This window comes from Marmota marmota, unplaced genomic scaffold (genome assembly GCF_001458135.2).
Source record: "Marmota marmota marmota unplaced genomic scaffold, marMar, whole genome shotgun sequence".
NCBI lineage: Eukaryota > Metazoa > Chordata > Mammalia > Rodentia > Sciuridae > Marmota > Marmota marmota.
The window spans coordinates 61,099,818-61,117,532 of NW_026000037.1; the positions used below are offsets into that span (position 1 = coordinate 61,099,818).

The 17,715-nt window shown below is 36.2% G+C and overlaps 1 protein-coding gene across 1 annotated transcript in view; it reads right to left on the minus strand.

Moving 5' to 3' along the window:
• Atf2 (activating transcription factor 2) overlaps positions 1 to 17,715 on the minus strand; it is a 100,037-nt gene that overhangs the window by 51,677 nt on the left and 30,645 nt on the right. The window contains 1 exon segment of the mRNA XM_015479342.2: positions 5,154 to 5,223. Within this exon segment, the coding sequence (XP_015334828.1) occupies positions 5,154 to 5,223 (70 nt within the window).

Here is a 17,715-nt window from a genome sequence, read left to right on the forward strand (position 1 = left end):
CTAACAATAGTTCCTTCACTTCATAACTGGATCATATCTACTCTTACCTACTTAAGGACCCCATTCCTGCAGTGGTCCCCTAACTCTGCAGTAACAAATATGCTTGTTACATTCCTACTTTTTAATTTTTAGTTGTAGTTGGACCTAATACCTTTATTTTATTTACTTATTTTTATGTGGTACTGAGGATTGAACCCAGGGCCTCGCACATGCTAGGCAAGCGCTCTACCACTGAGCCACAACCCTAGCCCACATTCCTACTTTAAAATACAAAACAAACAAACAAAATTCATCTTCAATTCTACATCCTTCTCCAGCTATATATCATACTTTCCCCTTTAGGTTACACTCCAAGAAAGAGCTCTTACAATGTCTCCATTCTCTTCTCTCTCTCTCTCTTTTTTTTTTTAGTTATACATGGGCACAATATCTTTATTTTGTTTATTTATTTTTATGTGGTGCTGAGGATCAAACCCAGGGTCCCACATTTGAGAGGTAAGTGCTCTACCACTGAGCCACAACTAGCCCCTCCATTCTCTTTTTCCCCCCCCATTCTCTAAACTACTCTGATCAACACAGGTGTTCCTGCTGCTTCACTGAAGCTACTCTCACCAAGGTCTCTAATTATCTTCACTTTTTTTTCCTTTTCTTTTTTTTTTTTTTTTACCTTTTTGCAATGCTGGGGATCAAAGTTAGGACTTTGCACACATTAGGCAAATGTTCTACCACTAAGCTACAGGTGTAGCCCTAAGAATTTCTAAATCAAATAAATACTAAATTCTCATTTGATGCTATATGGCTATATCCCCCCCCCCCCCCCAACAACAACAACTTCAAAACATTTCTTACTTGACTTCCAGGACTCAACTTTCCTCACTGGCTATTGTGTCTTAGTTATATTCTCCTTCTATTTTGAGTTTTAAACACTCGAGTGCCCAAATGCTTTGTTTTCAACCCTTATTCTCTATACCATTTTAAGATAGAAACTAAATAAACATGAGAGTTATAAGACAAAATTTAAGTTTTATAAACCTTGACAATGTAAGAATAGTACAATAATTATCAGATATCAGGAGATGGAAAAGGGAAGTGGAGAGTCAAATATCAACTTGTTAATGTTTTTCATATGCCATAAATTTAATGTTAGAGGTCTTTTAGGAAATAAAAACTCTTATGATGCATATATACACATATATTCTAACATCTGGCATCAGTTTCTTCTGTTTTAATGAATTTAAACACAATGCTTTTTATAAACAAAGGCATGTATATTAGTAAGAAGTCTGTTATGTCTAGAATTTTCCCCAAAAATTCATGTGCAAGACAATGCAAGAAGGCTTAAAGAAATGACCAAGTCATGAGAGCCTTAATTCAATCAGTGAATTAGTGCCCTCATGGGATTAACTCAGTGGTAAATGAAGACGGGTGAGGCTGAAGGAGGTGGGTCATTGGGGACAGGCCTTTGGGGTATATATTTTGTAGTATTTGTCAAGGAGTCTCTCTGCTTTCTGATCATCATGTAAGCTGCTTCCCTCCACCACACTCTTCCACCAAGATGTTCAGCCTCACCTTGAGCCCTGAGAAATGGAGCCAGCTGTCTATGGACTGAGAACTTTGAAACTGTAAGCCCCCAAATAAACTTTTCCTCCTCTAAAATTGTTCTTGACAGGGTTTTTAGTCACAGCCACAAAAAAGCTGACTAAAACAGAGTCAATCACAAGATAACAGAAACATTCCAACTATTTTAAGCAGAAGAGAATAAGGACAAAGAATTAGGTAAGCGCTTGTCTAAGTCTGTATTTTCAAGAACAACTGCTAGAACATGACCAAACTGGATAATGTCCAAAGATAGTCCTGGAAACATATTTCATTAGCTGTTGCTGTAGTCTGGATCATCTTGATTGTTAAAGATCTGGTTCCCAAGTGGGCATTATTGGGAAAGGTGGAAATACTGAGAGTTGGGGCCTTATGGGAGGTAGGTCACTGGCGGAGTGCCCCTGAAAGAGACTTTGAGACTCTGGCCCCTTCCTCTTCTTCTTGGCACTCTGCTTGTGATATAAGTGGTTGGTTCTGTTTCTTGCTCCTGCCATGATGTATGTCCTGCCTTGTCACAGGCCCAAAGTAACAGGACTAACCAATCATGGACAGCAACCTCCAAAACTGTGAGCCAAAATGAATATTTTCTCCTTATAAGTTGATTATGTCAGGTATTTTGTTAAACTTTTTTAAGCTCTCTTAACTTTATAGGAAAATGCATATCAAATATAACTCCAAAACAGATGTCAGGTTAGTCTATTTCTATGTCCACCATTACTACTTAGTCAAAGCCACCTAGTCCATCTCTCATCTGAATTGCTATTAGCCTCTAATCTCCCTAACTTTCACTCTTATCTCAGGAATAGTTTCTTACTGTTCTGTAGTATATTTTGCATACAAACAGTATGCAAAATTCTACAGGATATTTCTTCTTTTTTCTATCATTCTGATTAACCTCTAACCCTACCTCCCACTGACCATTATATGCTCTAATACAAAAGAAATATATGCACATTTTCTTCATTTCTTTGTTCAAACACATTTCCTGACCAATCTATTTAAAACAGCATCAACTGTGTTAACTCCTGTCTTTATCCCGCTCAATATCGATACCAGGTAATTGAAATCACAAGACACCACTAACATCTTCACCAGAATTACTAAAAATTAAAAGACTAACCAAAACAATCTTTAAAAGGGAGAACTTAATTGAAGAACTTACCCTATCTGACTGGAACACAAACTGCAAAGCTAGAAAATGTGGAACTGGCATAAAAGCTGAGACTGATGACCGAAACAAAAATATAAAAGCCCAGAAACAGCCTCATCTTATATAATCATTTGGTTTTCTATACAGGAACCAAAGCAATTTAATGGAGAAAGAAACATCTTTTCAACAATTGATGACTGTCTGAGAAACTATATCAGGAAAAATAGATTAACTTCAATCTATACTTCACACTGTATATGAAAATTAGTTCAAGATGAAATCAGAAGCCTAAGCTTAAAAAAAAAAAAAAAGCTTTTAGAGGAAAGCAAGGACAAATATCTTTGTGACCTAAGGGTAGGCAGAAGTTTCTTAGGCAAGTTACAGAGTACACAAAACATAAAAGAGTAAAAATTATATATCACACTTCATTAAAATTAGAAACACCTGTTCATCAAAAATTATTACGAAACCTAAGATGCAAATCACAGGCTTGAAGAGAATATTTGACAAAGCACAGGTATCTAGAATATATAAAGAAATGCCACAACTCAGTAATTAAAAGACAACCTAAGTTTTAGAAACAAAAAATGATCTGAAATGATACCTCACAAAAAATACGGTATACAAATGGCTGATAAATACATTTTGAAAAAGTGCTCATTTTTTCATTAAAGAAATGCAAATTAAAACTACAATGAGACACCAGTATACACACATGAAGATGACTAAAATTTTAAAGACCTGACAACATCAAATGTTGACAAGCACAGGGTATAATTAAATCTCTTATAAATTGTCAATGTAAATGTAAAGTGATATCCATTTTGGGAAGCAGTTTGGTAACTTTCTAAAAAGTCAAACATAAACCCATCACATAATCCCATCATCATACTTCTGGGTATCATCTAAGAGAAACAAAAGCACATATTCAGATAAAGACTTGTATACTAATATTCACACAAACTTTCTATCTGTGATAACTAAACACTGGAAATAAGTCAAATGTCTATCATAAACAAGTAAATGAATGAATTGTGGAAAGATGAAATATTATTTCTCAGTGCAAAGGAATTAATTATTGATCATATAACATAGAGGCTATAGTTTGGGTATGTCCCCAGGAATCCACGTTAGAAACTTTAAAACCTAAAGTCATGTTAATAGTATTTGGAATTGGGGCCTTTGGGAGATAATTAGGATTAACAGGGTTATAAAGCTGGGTCCCTCATTATATAATTAATGACTTCATAAGACAGAGCAAGAGGAAGCTTGTTTAGTCCTGCTGAGATGCCCAAAACTGTCTAGAGATTTTATAGATTACCCCATCAGGAAGGTTCACACTGGTTTTGGCCTCTAGAACCATGAGCTAAATAAACTTTTTTTTTTTTTTAATTACTTAGTATCCAGTCTGTGGGATATAGCTACAGAAAAAAAAAAAAAAAGACTAATTCAGACTAATTAAAATTCACTAGAAATCTTAAGTTATGTGGCATAAAAGAAGTTAGACAAATACACAAACTGTATGATTCCATTTATATAAAACTTAGAAAATGAATACATCTACAGTGACAGCAGGTACATCAGGGGTTGAAAGGGTGAGAGAAATTACAAATGGGCATGAGGAAAATTTTTGGAGTAAGGGTATGTTTGCTATCTTGTTTGTAGTGATGTTTTCTTGAGTCCATACATGTTAAAATTTACCACAATGTGAGTTTTATGCAGTTTATCATACATGACTTCTATCTCAATTAAAATAGTGATTACAGAAAATGAGAACTAATGAAGTACTTTAATGCTTATGACCTAAAATCCATATTTAAGTATGCTGTAATTTCAGTATACATCAAATTTATTCTTTCTTAGTGTTTATATTTATTTGAAGAATAGGATAATTATAATAGATTAATGATTTAATGGCCTACTAAAAATCTGAAATATTTATTATTTTCTGAAACTGCTTCCACACATGTTCTATATTAAAGATATTAATTTAAGAACATGGATACATTAGTGATAATATCAGAGGTAAATATCAGTTAATTTCATAAGAGTTCAACACATAAAACAATTTTTATATAAGACACGTGTTTGATTTCTAATTAGATAGTATACCAATGTTTTTTGATGAATGTTGGTCAGATTTATAACTTGAAAAATCCTAGATTTTTACATTTCTATTACAAAATACTCCCCCAACCCCATATCCTCCGTTAGACTGTATTTTCTAAAACTCAGATATGTTACTGAAGAAAAAAATGAAAAGAAGAAATTCTTTCCCAAAGTGTTTTTACCTTAACTCTTAAAAAACACTGTAAGACAGGGCTTTTTAAATAACAATGTACTCTACCATCAATGTTCTAACAAATGAAAACATACAAAATTATTTAAAGTAACTAATATCTATTACCTGGCCACATCCAGGGGCAGTGCATAGAAAGGGTTTGTCATCACTCATATTCCACAGGTCCTTGTATTGCCTATAATAGAACATAAGATGGTCACACATCTATAATATGTACATATTTTTAAATAAGGAATAGTTTAAAATATAAATCTCAAAATTTGACTTCTACTAAACTTAACTTTTTTCTATTTGTGAAATAAAACACTTTTACCAACATTTTAACTCTATTTTCCATTTCTTATGAATGTAGAGAAAAACATTGTAACATGAAGATGTTATACTATAGAAAAAAAGGTGAGGAACAATGGCTATCAGATTCTTTCCTGCTCAACAGTGTAAAAGTACTTATGGTGAAATGAACGAAGTTCATTCATTCAAAAAAAAATTAAAATGAGCAACTACTATGAAGTCTTTTAAGGATCACACTGCATAGTAGTGGAACAGTGGAAGAATTTCTATCTTCAGGGTTAGGGATACAGTTCAGGGGTAGAATGTTTGCCTAGTTTCTATGAGGCTCTGGGTTCAATACCCAGCACCATAAAAAAGGAAAAAAAAAGTCTTCCATCCTAAATTCTCGATGAATATTTATTTATTGGCAAAATGGGTCTATATAAATATCTCACCAAAACATCAGTTTGTCTAAAAATATATCCTTAAATCCTACACCTCATTTGGGGGATTGAACCCAGGGGTGTGCTTAACCACTGAACTACATCCCTAACCCTTTTTTAAAATTTTGAGACAGGTCCTGCCAATTTGCTAAGGCTGGCTTTGAACTTATGATCTTCCTGCCTAGGCCTCCTGAATTGCTGCAACTACAGGTGTGTACCACCATGTCCAGCTGTTAAATCCATTCTTAAAATTATTTACTTTTCATGTTTGCAAAGTGCTAGGGAATACTCTCAGAGAGGGTAAAGATATCCTAGGCTCAAGAGATCTCTCCTCCCAGTAAAGAAAATTTAAGATGGTAAGTCCACGGGAACTGGTTTCAAGACATCTTGCAGAAAAAAAAATACACAGGTGCCTAAGACCCTCATATAAAATGGCATATTTGTATGTAACCTAAGCACATCCTCCTGTATACTTTAAATCCTTCTTAGATTACTCATAATACCTAATACAATGTAAGTACTATGTAAATAATATTTAGGGAATGATGACAAGAAAAGTTCTGTACATGTACAGACACCATTTTTTTTTCCAAATACTTTGGTTCCTGGTTGGTTGAATCAGAGAGTGTAGAAGGCTGTCTGTATTAATATAACAAAAATCTTTATTTCTAACTCTGATCTCTTTCTAAATCTGAATTTTCCAATTCATTGTTAGTGGTAGATACAGAATCAAAATCTAATCTTGATTTACAGTTCCAAGCCCCTGCCACAATTTCAAGCTCTTTCTTCCTAATGTATCAAAATTTTTGTCAAAGGTTTAATAGTCCTAATTTTAGGACATTCATGATGGTTCTCAGTAGTTACTATTTAATGTTTTAAGCATGCACACAACCCATCACTGCAAATTTAAAGGGTTTCCAGGTGGTCATAATTAACAATTCATATAAAATTTGTGAAATGTATGAATGAACTACTGATTGCTTTATCCACTATAATTTTTAAATAGCCTATGGACAATTTGATACTGCACTTGTGCAAAGATGTCACTTAGTGAAACACTGATTAAGATTTCTGGTTTCTAGTTCAACATATACAGAGCTTGGAAATCATCACTTCTGCCCTCATAATAATGAAATGCTATGTAAATTAACTGAAAAACAAAAAAGTTGAACAAACAGAAAATCATCAACTTTTATATCCATCAGAAAATTGAGAGTAAAGTGCTGCCCTGAAAAGTGGAGTCAGAGAATAATCACTGATTACCAGGAACAGGAGCCTGCTGCAAGAGCCAGTACTGGTAAGAATACATAAATTATAATGGACCAATTGCCAAAAACTGGGCTTAGACTAGCTTGAGAAGTAAAACTCCTGAAGCCCAGTCTTGAGTGGTGGTGGTGGCACAATTTCCTGAATTGTACCTACTGAAGCCCCATTGGAATATCAGGGTAAAGATTTGGAGGGGAAAAAAAAAAGTGGCAAGAGTAGGGGAAAACAACTATTTTGAAATATGCCTAGAGCACTTGGTTCTTTTAAACAAAGCACCATTCTCAGAGGAAACTTAACTGATCTGAGGACAGGAAATACTCAACTCCAGCCCCTGCACTCTTTAAATCACCTACGGGGAGAGGATAAAGCTGAGAACTTGTGAAGGTCACAGCCTATGGGTGCAGGTTCACTAAAGACTATTGATAAGATCAATTGAGCAAATCAATGGAAGGATTTTGGAATGCTTTCACTCTTCTCATATTTTACTACCACCATCAAACAAGCTCTTGCACAACAGTGTAACACAGCTGCCAGGCATGCCAGTAATCCCAGTGGCTTGGTAGGCTGAGGCAGGAGGACTGCAAGTTCAAAGCCAGCCTCAGCAATTTAGCAAGGTGCCAAGCAACTCAGGGAGACCCTGTCTCTAAATAAAATACAAAATAGGGATGAAGATATGGCTCAGTGGTTGAGTGCCCTGAGTTCAATCCCTGGTACCATAAACAAAACAAACAAAAAAACCCTCACAACAAACAAAAAAACAACAGTGGGACACAGCTGAAAGATCTACAAAGCTCAGACCTTATTTTAGCAGGAGTCTCTAAGGAAACCAAAAGACAACAGGGGAAATAAAAGCAAGGATACCAGAAAATATTTTAGATTTGGACGCCTAGAGCCACAACAAATAATAAACACAGCCCAACTCATACCCAGATAAATACAAACTTTACCCAAAGGCTTATTAACCTCAATTCCTGTAAAACCAACCCTAAAACACACAACATAATTTAATAATTATGATTTATAAATCCTCAAAGTAGGGATATATAAATCCTCATGAAGTAGGGATGGTATAGCAACTCTTATTATTTCCCCCAGTACTAAAAATACGTTTCCTTTAGTAATAAAAAGTTTACAACTGCACAAAATCTTGAAGGACCAAACTGAGTACTGTATCAATAATTACAACTTCAAATAGTAAAAAATTCAATACAAAACAACTTCAACAGGGTAATACTGTTCATCTAATACTTCTTCAGACAGTTGTATAACTGCAAATTCCTAACAAATTCTTAAAAATAAATCTAATGAAAAAATGACCTATACATCTAAAACAATTAAAAAAAAACCCGAACTAAAAAAATATTTTCACAAGAAATTAAAGGCCTAAATAAATGGAGAATATAATATATTTACAGATGGAAGATTCGATGTTAGTTAGTTAATGACAATTCTACTCTAGTTAATCTATTAGAAATCAAGTATCTCAATCAAAATCTCAAGCTTATTGTGTGTGTGTAAACTGATCCTAAAATGTATAAGGAAACACAAAAGACTGCAAGACAATCCTGAAGAACTGTAATCAAGCTAAAGTACTTACAATATCAGACATGATCCATTATAAAACTATAATGAGATACTGTGATATCAATCCAATGATAAACACAAAGCAATAAAAAAGAATGGAGTCCAGAAATGGACTCATATATAAGGTCACCTGATTTATACAGGTTTTCAATTTGTTCTAGAAATTTTAATAATAACAGTATTTGACTCAAATTAATAATTGTGTAATATTTCCTTTACAACACCAGCTAATCAATCCTTTAGATCAATGTTCCCCAAAGCATTATAGAAAAAAGATCTGTATTCCACATAAATTTGGGAAATGCTGAAGTATGTGAGGTTCATCTTTAAAGTACTGTTCAGAGCCTTTAATGCTATGTCAACTAAGTACCCATAAGGAAAACTATGACCCTTAACTCCTATTTCACATCAAACCAAAAAAGTCACTAGCAGATCAATGATCCAAATGTGATAAGTAGAGCAAAAGATTCTGGAAAGAAAACCAGGAAACAATTTTGTAATACACAAAGTTTCCTTAACAGAATCAAAAAGGAAAAGACTTGATTAATGGATTTTACTCTACGTGATATATTTTATTCTATTTTCATTGTATTTCAGCAAAATGCAATCAAAGACACACACATACACACACACACACACACACACACACACGTTTATCTAACCAAACACTAAGAAATAAGACAAAAATTAAGTAGGTAAATTCATCTGGATACAGTATGCTTCGGGAAACCTTAGAGAAGCTTTTTGAGTTGAGAAGGACACATACTACAGAGAATATGAAAAAAATCAATAGAATTTTTTTCTAAAAATGAATGAACCTTACAGAACTCAAAGCAAAGAGAGAATAGAATAATCAAAGAAAGTTTGGTATACAGCAAAATACCAATAAAGACAAGCAAATCATGCAACCCAATGTCTGAAACAGGTAAGAAAAGGGTGAAAAAATCAGCATTTATTCTTCTATTTTTGCTTAAATTCGTATTTCAGATAACCAAATAGTTGATGAAAATACGTTTCCTCACAAAAAAAATTTATTTTAGTAAATGCAGAAAGAATGAAATAATTAGAAAATCACTTTAACCCCACTGAAATGAATCAGTGTAACTATCATCAATGTGTGATTTTTAAAACTATTAAGGTACGTGAAACTTTATAATGGTTGGATTAGGCATATGACATGAATCAATCGTAAATCAATAACACTAAAATTGGATCAAATACACATTAAGTACCTCCTAATATGACCTAACAGGAAGCAATGATAAAGTATCCTTGAAGGGGTTGAAGGTGGTATCAAACCTGAAATTAATCAAGCCTCCATAGCTCCAACTACAAGGAAATACAGGAAAAACCAAGAAGCTATCAGCCAAAGTGAATACATGGGAAAATCTAGAGGACAAATTACCTGGTCTCTTCAACAAATGTATGTCATGGGGTAAAAAACGGAGTATGTCAAATTAAACAAATATTATGACAAGAAGTAATATATTACAAGAGGTAATAAAAATACATTCTTGGATCCTGATTCAAGCACAACAACTACAAAGAGAGAGATTTTTGAGTCAAAGATTACTTTCTGACTTTAAAATTTCCACTTAAAGTGTTCAATTATTCCTTCAATCAACTTGCAGCACAGCACCTGTATTTCTTTTTTCTTTTTTTTGGTTCTAGGGGTTTAACCCAGGAGTGCTTCACCACTGAGCTACATGCCCAGCCCATTTCATTTTTAATTTTGAGACTGAGACTTGGCTAAAGTGCTTAGGGCCCAAGTTGCTGAGGTTGGTCTCTAATCTTTTTTCCTTCTTCTCATTAAAAAAAAAAAAAAAAGTTTTATTGCTTTGCTAGTGAAAAAGAAACACTGGGGACTCCTGTCCTAGAGGCTGTGATTCTGCCCATCATGGGGAACAGGGTTTGTTTTTTTAAAGCGGTAATTCAAAGGCTACATTCCATATGCTCTCAGTTGGAGTTGTGATTTACTTGTTAATGTGGGAGACAGTCATTTCTGAGATATGCGATCTCTGGTACCATCCCCATTGTCTGGACTACTTTGTTCCTATGGTGTACTCAAAGACAGATAAATCTGCCTAAAATGGGGAAGAAAGGTAGTCCTGTTTTCCCTGAGTTTAGAGAGGAGCAGGGAGAGAGAGAAAGAAACACGTCCATTTTCAAAATAAGTTGCCAGTGGTAGAGCAGCAAGGGTTATATATATTCAAAGTATAAAGTGGACCACTAATACATTTCCCCACTGTTAATTTCTAAATTTTATTGCTATAGAAAAAAGGGTGAAGATCACTCCAAGTTGCTTCTTGCTGAAAGAGGGCAAAACTGGGGGAAGTAACCCAAGGTCCTTGTTCTCTATCAGGTAGGGCATGGACAGTTAGGGGTACTCAGCGTCAGAGTAGTCCACAGGTCCACAGTGGCAGGTGGCAGGTATCTGGACAAGGCATACATAAGGCAAGGAGCATGCTAACACAACAAAAAACAAGACATCAAAGCATTACCTTTTTTGTAAACAATTAGCAGAAAAAGCAATTCGTATTTAAGCTAATCTCTAAAAACCATGAAGACAGTAGCTCATAATCATATCAGTTTAAAAAAGAGTTTATCAATGTGGGAGATACGAAAGATTTGTAGGTCTATGAGATTAGATTGCAAAAGGGATTCACTTGATGCTTTGACTGTATCCCTTGTCACTTTAAAACTTAATATTTTCCCCCCAATCTTCTTCTCCCCAACCTCCTCCCTGATCTTCTTTTCACTTTCTCCTTATTTATTTTCCCTAACCTTCTCTTCCCTGATTTTCTCCTTCCTGATCCCTCCTCCCTAATCATATTTTCTCTGAACCACCTCTTTCAAAAAACCCTGTTCCCCATGATGGGCAGAATCACAGCCTTTGGGACAGGAGTCCCCTGTGTTTCTCCTTTGCTAGCAAAGCAATAAGCCTTCCCCCACCCCTTTTTCTCAAGACTGTATCCTCATTATTGGATTGGCATTGGGGACAAGGATGGAACTTTCAGCAACAAAATCAGGCTCAGATTAACTTAGGACAAACTGTGACTCTAGAGTCTTGTGTGATCATTATTATTAGGCACTCCTACACAAGAACTCTTCCTTTATGGCCTCCAGGTTTAGTTACTTTTCATAGGTCTGACACAAGTTAGCCTTAAGTTAACGTCTTAAGTTATGTTAAACAACAACAACAACATTGTTTTTCCTTTTAAATGTCCATGTAGCACTGTGCTTGCTATACTTTCCTGCCAGGTGTTTAAGACTAAGCTGGTCAGAACTAACCTTGTTCCTATCAACTCTTAACTGTCAGCTAAAAAGGAAACAATCAATAAGGTGAAGAGAGACCCTAAAGAATGGGAGAAAATCTTTGCCACCTGCACCTCAGACAGAGCATTAAGAGTACATAAAGAATTCAAAAAAACTTAACACCAAAACAAACAAACAAAAACAAATAAGCCAATCAATAATTTTCTTCTGTGAAAAGACACTTCACAAAAGAAGAACTAGCCAACAAATATATGAAAAAATATTCAACATCTCTAACAATTAGAGAAATGCAAATTAAAACCACACTGAGATTTCATCCCACTCCAGTCAGAATGGCAATGATTAAGAATACAAATAACAATAAATGTTGGCGAGGATGTGGTGGAAAAAGATATGCTCATATATTGCTGGTGGGACTGCAAATTGGTGCAACCACTCTGGAAAGCAGTATGGAGATTCCTCAGAAAACTTGGAATGAATAGAACCACCATTTGACCTAGTTATTCCACTCCTCAGTTTATACCCAAAGGACTTAAAATCAGCATACTATAGTGACTTGGCCATATCAATGTTTATAGCAGCTGAATTCACAATAGCTCAGCTATGGAACCAACTTAGGTGCCCTTCAACAAATGGACAAAGAAAATATGGTATATATACACATGGAGTATTACTCAGTTATAAAAAAAAATGAAATTATGGCATATGTGTATAAATGGATGAAACTGAAGACTATCATGCTAAGTGAAATAACCCAATCCCCAAAACCAAAGGCCAAATGTTCTCTCTGATATGTGGATGCTAACTCACAATAAATGGGTGGGGGAAAGAATAGAAGTTCAATGGTTTAGGCAAAGGGAAATAAAGGGAAGGGAGGGGAAATGGGGATAGGAAAGACAGTAGAATGAATCAGAAATAACTTTCCTATATTTTTTTATTTTTTTTTTTTTTAGTTGTAGCTGGACACAATACCTTTATTTTGTTTACTTATATGTGGTACTGAGGAATGAACCCAGGACCTCACACATGCCAGGCGAGTGCTCTATGGCTGAGCCACGACCCCAGCCCTCCTATACTCTTATATGAATATGTGACCAATGTAATTCCATATCATGTACAACCACAAAAAAAGGGAAGTTATACTCCTTGTATGTATGTCAAAATATATTGTACTGTCATGTATAATTTAAAAGGACAAATTTATAAAAAAAAAAAAAAGAGTCAGCTGAGATTCTTTCACAGATCACTCATTAGGGATGTGTGCAAAACCTCTTGGCTCCTTTAGATTTCCTCTACCAGTATTGCCATCTGCCAGGATGGATTAGAGTCTTGCTGACCATACGTGGCTTCCCTTGGAAGCATAAGGGACATATTCCTCTCTAACAACCCTCCTCTTGGAGAATGTATGTACATTGGTTGGCTTCCTGTTCTATATGGTACTCTCCATCTCCCTGATCAGAAGATTGGGTGACTCACTAAAGTTGCAGGGCCCAGAGTAGGGTCCTGCTGTCTATGGGTCCTGCCTGACCTTAGAGAGCAAGGGCAAAAATGTTGGCTGATTTTTCCTTGGCCCTTTTACTTCCTTGACTTTGATCTCCAAGTTTTTGGTTTTAAACACCCAACAGGTCTGTTTCACCAGTCTTAAAGTAGGAGTAACAAGTTACAACTTCAACATCTATAATTTTACAGTTGCCCCTTTCATTTAATTGGTATTAGTGTTAGTACTGGAAGTCAGCATTGTATACTATCTGTCCTATAGATAATGGTTTATTATCTCAAACTTAAGTTGTTTTATTAGAAGCAGTACCTCTGCAAAACACTAACAGGCGATATAGTTCTAAAGTTTACAAGGAAAATACAAAATGAAATTAACAGAGCAAAAACATATTCAGTTTGTGTAACAGCTATGAACCAAGAAAAATATTTTTATAATCTTAAGTCTTTACTTAGTTATGTATTACATCGCCTATTTGAGGACATAGCAATCTTTACAACAAAAATCCATCTTTTGAACACAACTTTAAGTGAGCTCAAGTCAAGCCCATTTTGGAGCCATTCTAACATGGAGTGAGGTGGGAGGCAGAGCCTTATCTCAAGGAAGGCAGGCTCTTGACAAATAACACAATACAACATTACATCTGAAACATGAATCAAACAAAGGCTAAGAGAACTTGTAACTTAAATTTTGTGGAAAAAGTAGCAAATGCTTCTATTTTACAATGTCGCCTTTAAACAGATCAGGCTCTCCTTATGACTTTCCAAAAATATATTTACATTCTTATTTCAGTGTGAAGAGTAACAGAGTGTGTGTATGTATGTGTGTGTGTGTATATATATATATATATATATATATATATATATATATATATATAACTTATTGACAACAGGTTATTTTATCCAGCTATGAAACATCAAATGACATAAATACCAACCAAATTTGTTATTTATGTACAAATCTGAGACTTTTTGTTATAAATAATTTTAATAAACAGAACACCAACTTAGTACTAAGTGTTCTTCCTAAGCTTTACATTTAATTAAGTTTAACTTTTAAAATACAATTTAGAAGCAATAGTGAACAGTAACAATAATCACAGATCTGCATGGGTTAGCAGTACTAGTAAAAAAAAAAAAAAAAATCAAGGATAGCCTTATATCTTTTATACATTTAGGAAACAGTGTTAATAATTAGAAATATACTTAAGTCAAAGCAAACAGATATAAGACACATCTTCAAATGACAGTGTGGCCCTTCTCTGTCAGATAAAATGTATAGAGAGCACTTATTGGTTACTTTGCCAGTAAACCTAGATAAACTTTCATTTCGTAAACTTTGACATGGCTCGATAGATATAGTTCTCAGATGGATGCTTATATCTAGTCACATATATTTAGACTGTAAATTATATTGTTATAAATAGTTCTTCACCTAACCAGTTATAAAACAGGTACAAGGGCTGGAGCTGGGGCTCAGCAGCATCCCACTTAGCTGGCATGTGTGAGGCACTGGGTTCTATTTTCAGCACCACATAAATAAAATATAAGACTATCAACAATTAAAAAAAAATAGGTACAAAACCTAATTCCTGCAAGACTTAGTTTCCCTAAGTAACAAAACCTAATGGATAGAGGAAATTATCTTGATAGATAAGACCAATGTTTCAGATTTTGCTTAATATTAGTACATTAAAGTTCAAATAACTTTGTGCTAATTATAGCCAATTTAATAACAAGCACAAACTTTTTGAGACTTACTTTCTACAAAACTTCTACAACTTACTTAAACATTCACAACTTGCTTACAGCCTTAGTTTTGTCCTCTTTTCCATCTTGGACTTAAGCACAAGTCTATTACTTTACCAGACAAATACTTTCTCATCCAGAAGTATTTCTTTTACCTTCTAATTTTTGGACTAAAATATACTTCCATAATATTTATTTCCTATAACTTTCTTATCTTTTCTAATTTGGACCCTTTAAATTCATATTCTGAAACAATCCTTATGAATGTTATCTGATTTTAATTTACACAACAAATTTCATTAGGAGGGGTTTAGACAATCCAGCATATACAAAAACCGTGCCTTAATCTTTTTTTCCCCAGGTTGCATTCACGGGGTTGGAGCACAGGGTATTTTTGAGCCTGATCTGTCTCTCTTATCATTATCACAATGCCATCAACTTCAAGTGAGTTCCCCACTGTCAATTATACCCAGAGGATCCTTTGGGTCTTTTTCTTATACTAGGCATATTTATATACAACGGAGGAGGCTCTTTCCATCCTCTTCTTTAGGTTTTCTTGAAGATGCCTTTGCAGAGGCTGCCTACAAAACACAGACTGGCCTTAGTTTCTGTCTTTTTCTTTTCTGGGTACAGTTATTTATTCTGCCAGTCTCCCCAGGCATTGGGTTTGATGGGATTCTGTTATAACAAGAACTGCTTTGCCCCAGTGATGGATATCCCTTGGCCAAATGGGTTGTCCTGTCAGATCTTAAAAGGGGTGACTATTCCTGTCCCCAGATTATAAACTAACAGTGCTAAAACCCACTGCCACATTCAGGAGCTTCCACCCCACCATGGGGCAAAAGGGGCTGGAAGGCAGGGTAGACGCCAGGTTCTCTTTGGGCATTTTTCCAGAGCCCAGGCAGTTTTTCCGGGATTTCCCTCCACCCCCAAGTTTAGGGCTAGTGTCCTTGACCCACAGTGAGATAATCTGTGGCTGCCTGGGGCCAGGCTGAGAAGCTGTGCTGGGAGTGCCAGCACTGGGTTTAAAAGATTTAAATCTTTTTAACCCTTTCTTCTGATGTCCTGCTATCCTTGCACACCAGGGGAACTGCCTTTTGGCACCTTCAAATTAGCTCCAGACTATTCAGATCCCTTATCATGCAAATGTACATACAAAATCTGTTACATACACTTTACGGCTGACAGACCAACTTTAAAATTATATATAATAATCCAGAAAAACCATCCAGAGGCCAGGCTGTGTTACAGCAAACAGTTTTTCTCTTAGATAGGCTTATGCCTATAGGTAGCCCATTCAGTTAAGATCTCTTGCTTAAGATCCAACATGGCGGCAGGCGCGGAGAGATCAAGTCTCTAACCTCTTCAGCTGCGCGGGCATAGGGAGTCATAAATCATCTAAATGTTGTTTGCTCAGGATCACTAGGCAATGCTGAGCTGACGTGGATCTGGGGCGAACAGTCGGGGCCTCTCAGAACACACACCGAGCCCGGATTGGCTGAATTCAAGCTCCCGTTCACCTGCTTCTCGCAGACAAACTGTTGTGACTCAGCATTAAACGATCCCGCTGAAACAACTGGTCGGACCTTCTGATCCTACTGAGGTTAATGCCAACCGAGCCTTCATAGGCAGTGGCCACAGGATTGAAACGGGGCTTGGGAGAGACACTCAGGACCCACCCGTTGCATTGGTCACCCGGAAAAGGGAATGAACGGTCACCATTTGCATGGGATATCACCATGGCAGAGAACTGATGTCACCAGAATGCGGCGGAGGAGATAACTTCATTGAAACCAGCGGCGACAGGTGTATAACACCCTAGCCTTCCCTCTCCACACAGCGGGGAAACCTTAAGGACCCCTCCCAGCTCTCCCGTGAGCGTGATAGCCAGACCAAGGGAATCAGGAGTGGTGCGGGACCCGCGGCGCGGAACTCCCCGCTACCGCTCCCACCAGTGCTGACAACTTGGATCTCTTGCACCAGCTACCGGGGGCGTGGCTACCGGAGGGCTAGCAAAATTCGCTGAGGGTTCTCAGCCCCAAGCTCTACACACTTAGGGTCTGAGGGAATGGCAAACAGGGAGAGTGTGCCCAGTCGTTCATGAAAACAGGGCTCCCGGGAGCAGCAGACCTGGCATGTAGCCAGTATTGTGGTGAGCGTCACCGGTGAGCGGGGCCTGGCTTGAGGAAAAGTGGGGAAGTGACTAGACACAAGAGAACGCCCTAGGCACTCAGGATTGGAGACCCGCCCAGTCTGAGAGGAGGAGCTGCGGCACAGTGATTGGTTCCCGCGTATTGAGAGGAGAAGCTTGGCCCGGTGGGCACAGCTCCACCTACTGGAAGAGAAGTTAATCAAACTCTAAGACTGCATTTATTAATTTTTTTTTTAAATTTGGGGGTTTTTTTTCATTTTCATTTTTTTGTTGTTGTTTTTTAAATTTTTTTTAATTTTTTTTATTTTTTTTTTAATTTTTTTTTCTTTTTTTCTTTTCTATTTTTTTTCTTTTGTCTTTTCAATTTTCTTATTCCCCCTTCCTTGAATTCTACCTGCTTACTCTCATTCTCTTTAGTGACTTCGTCCCTTCC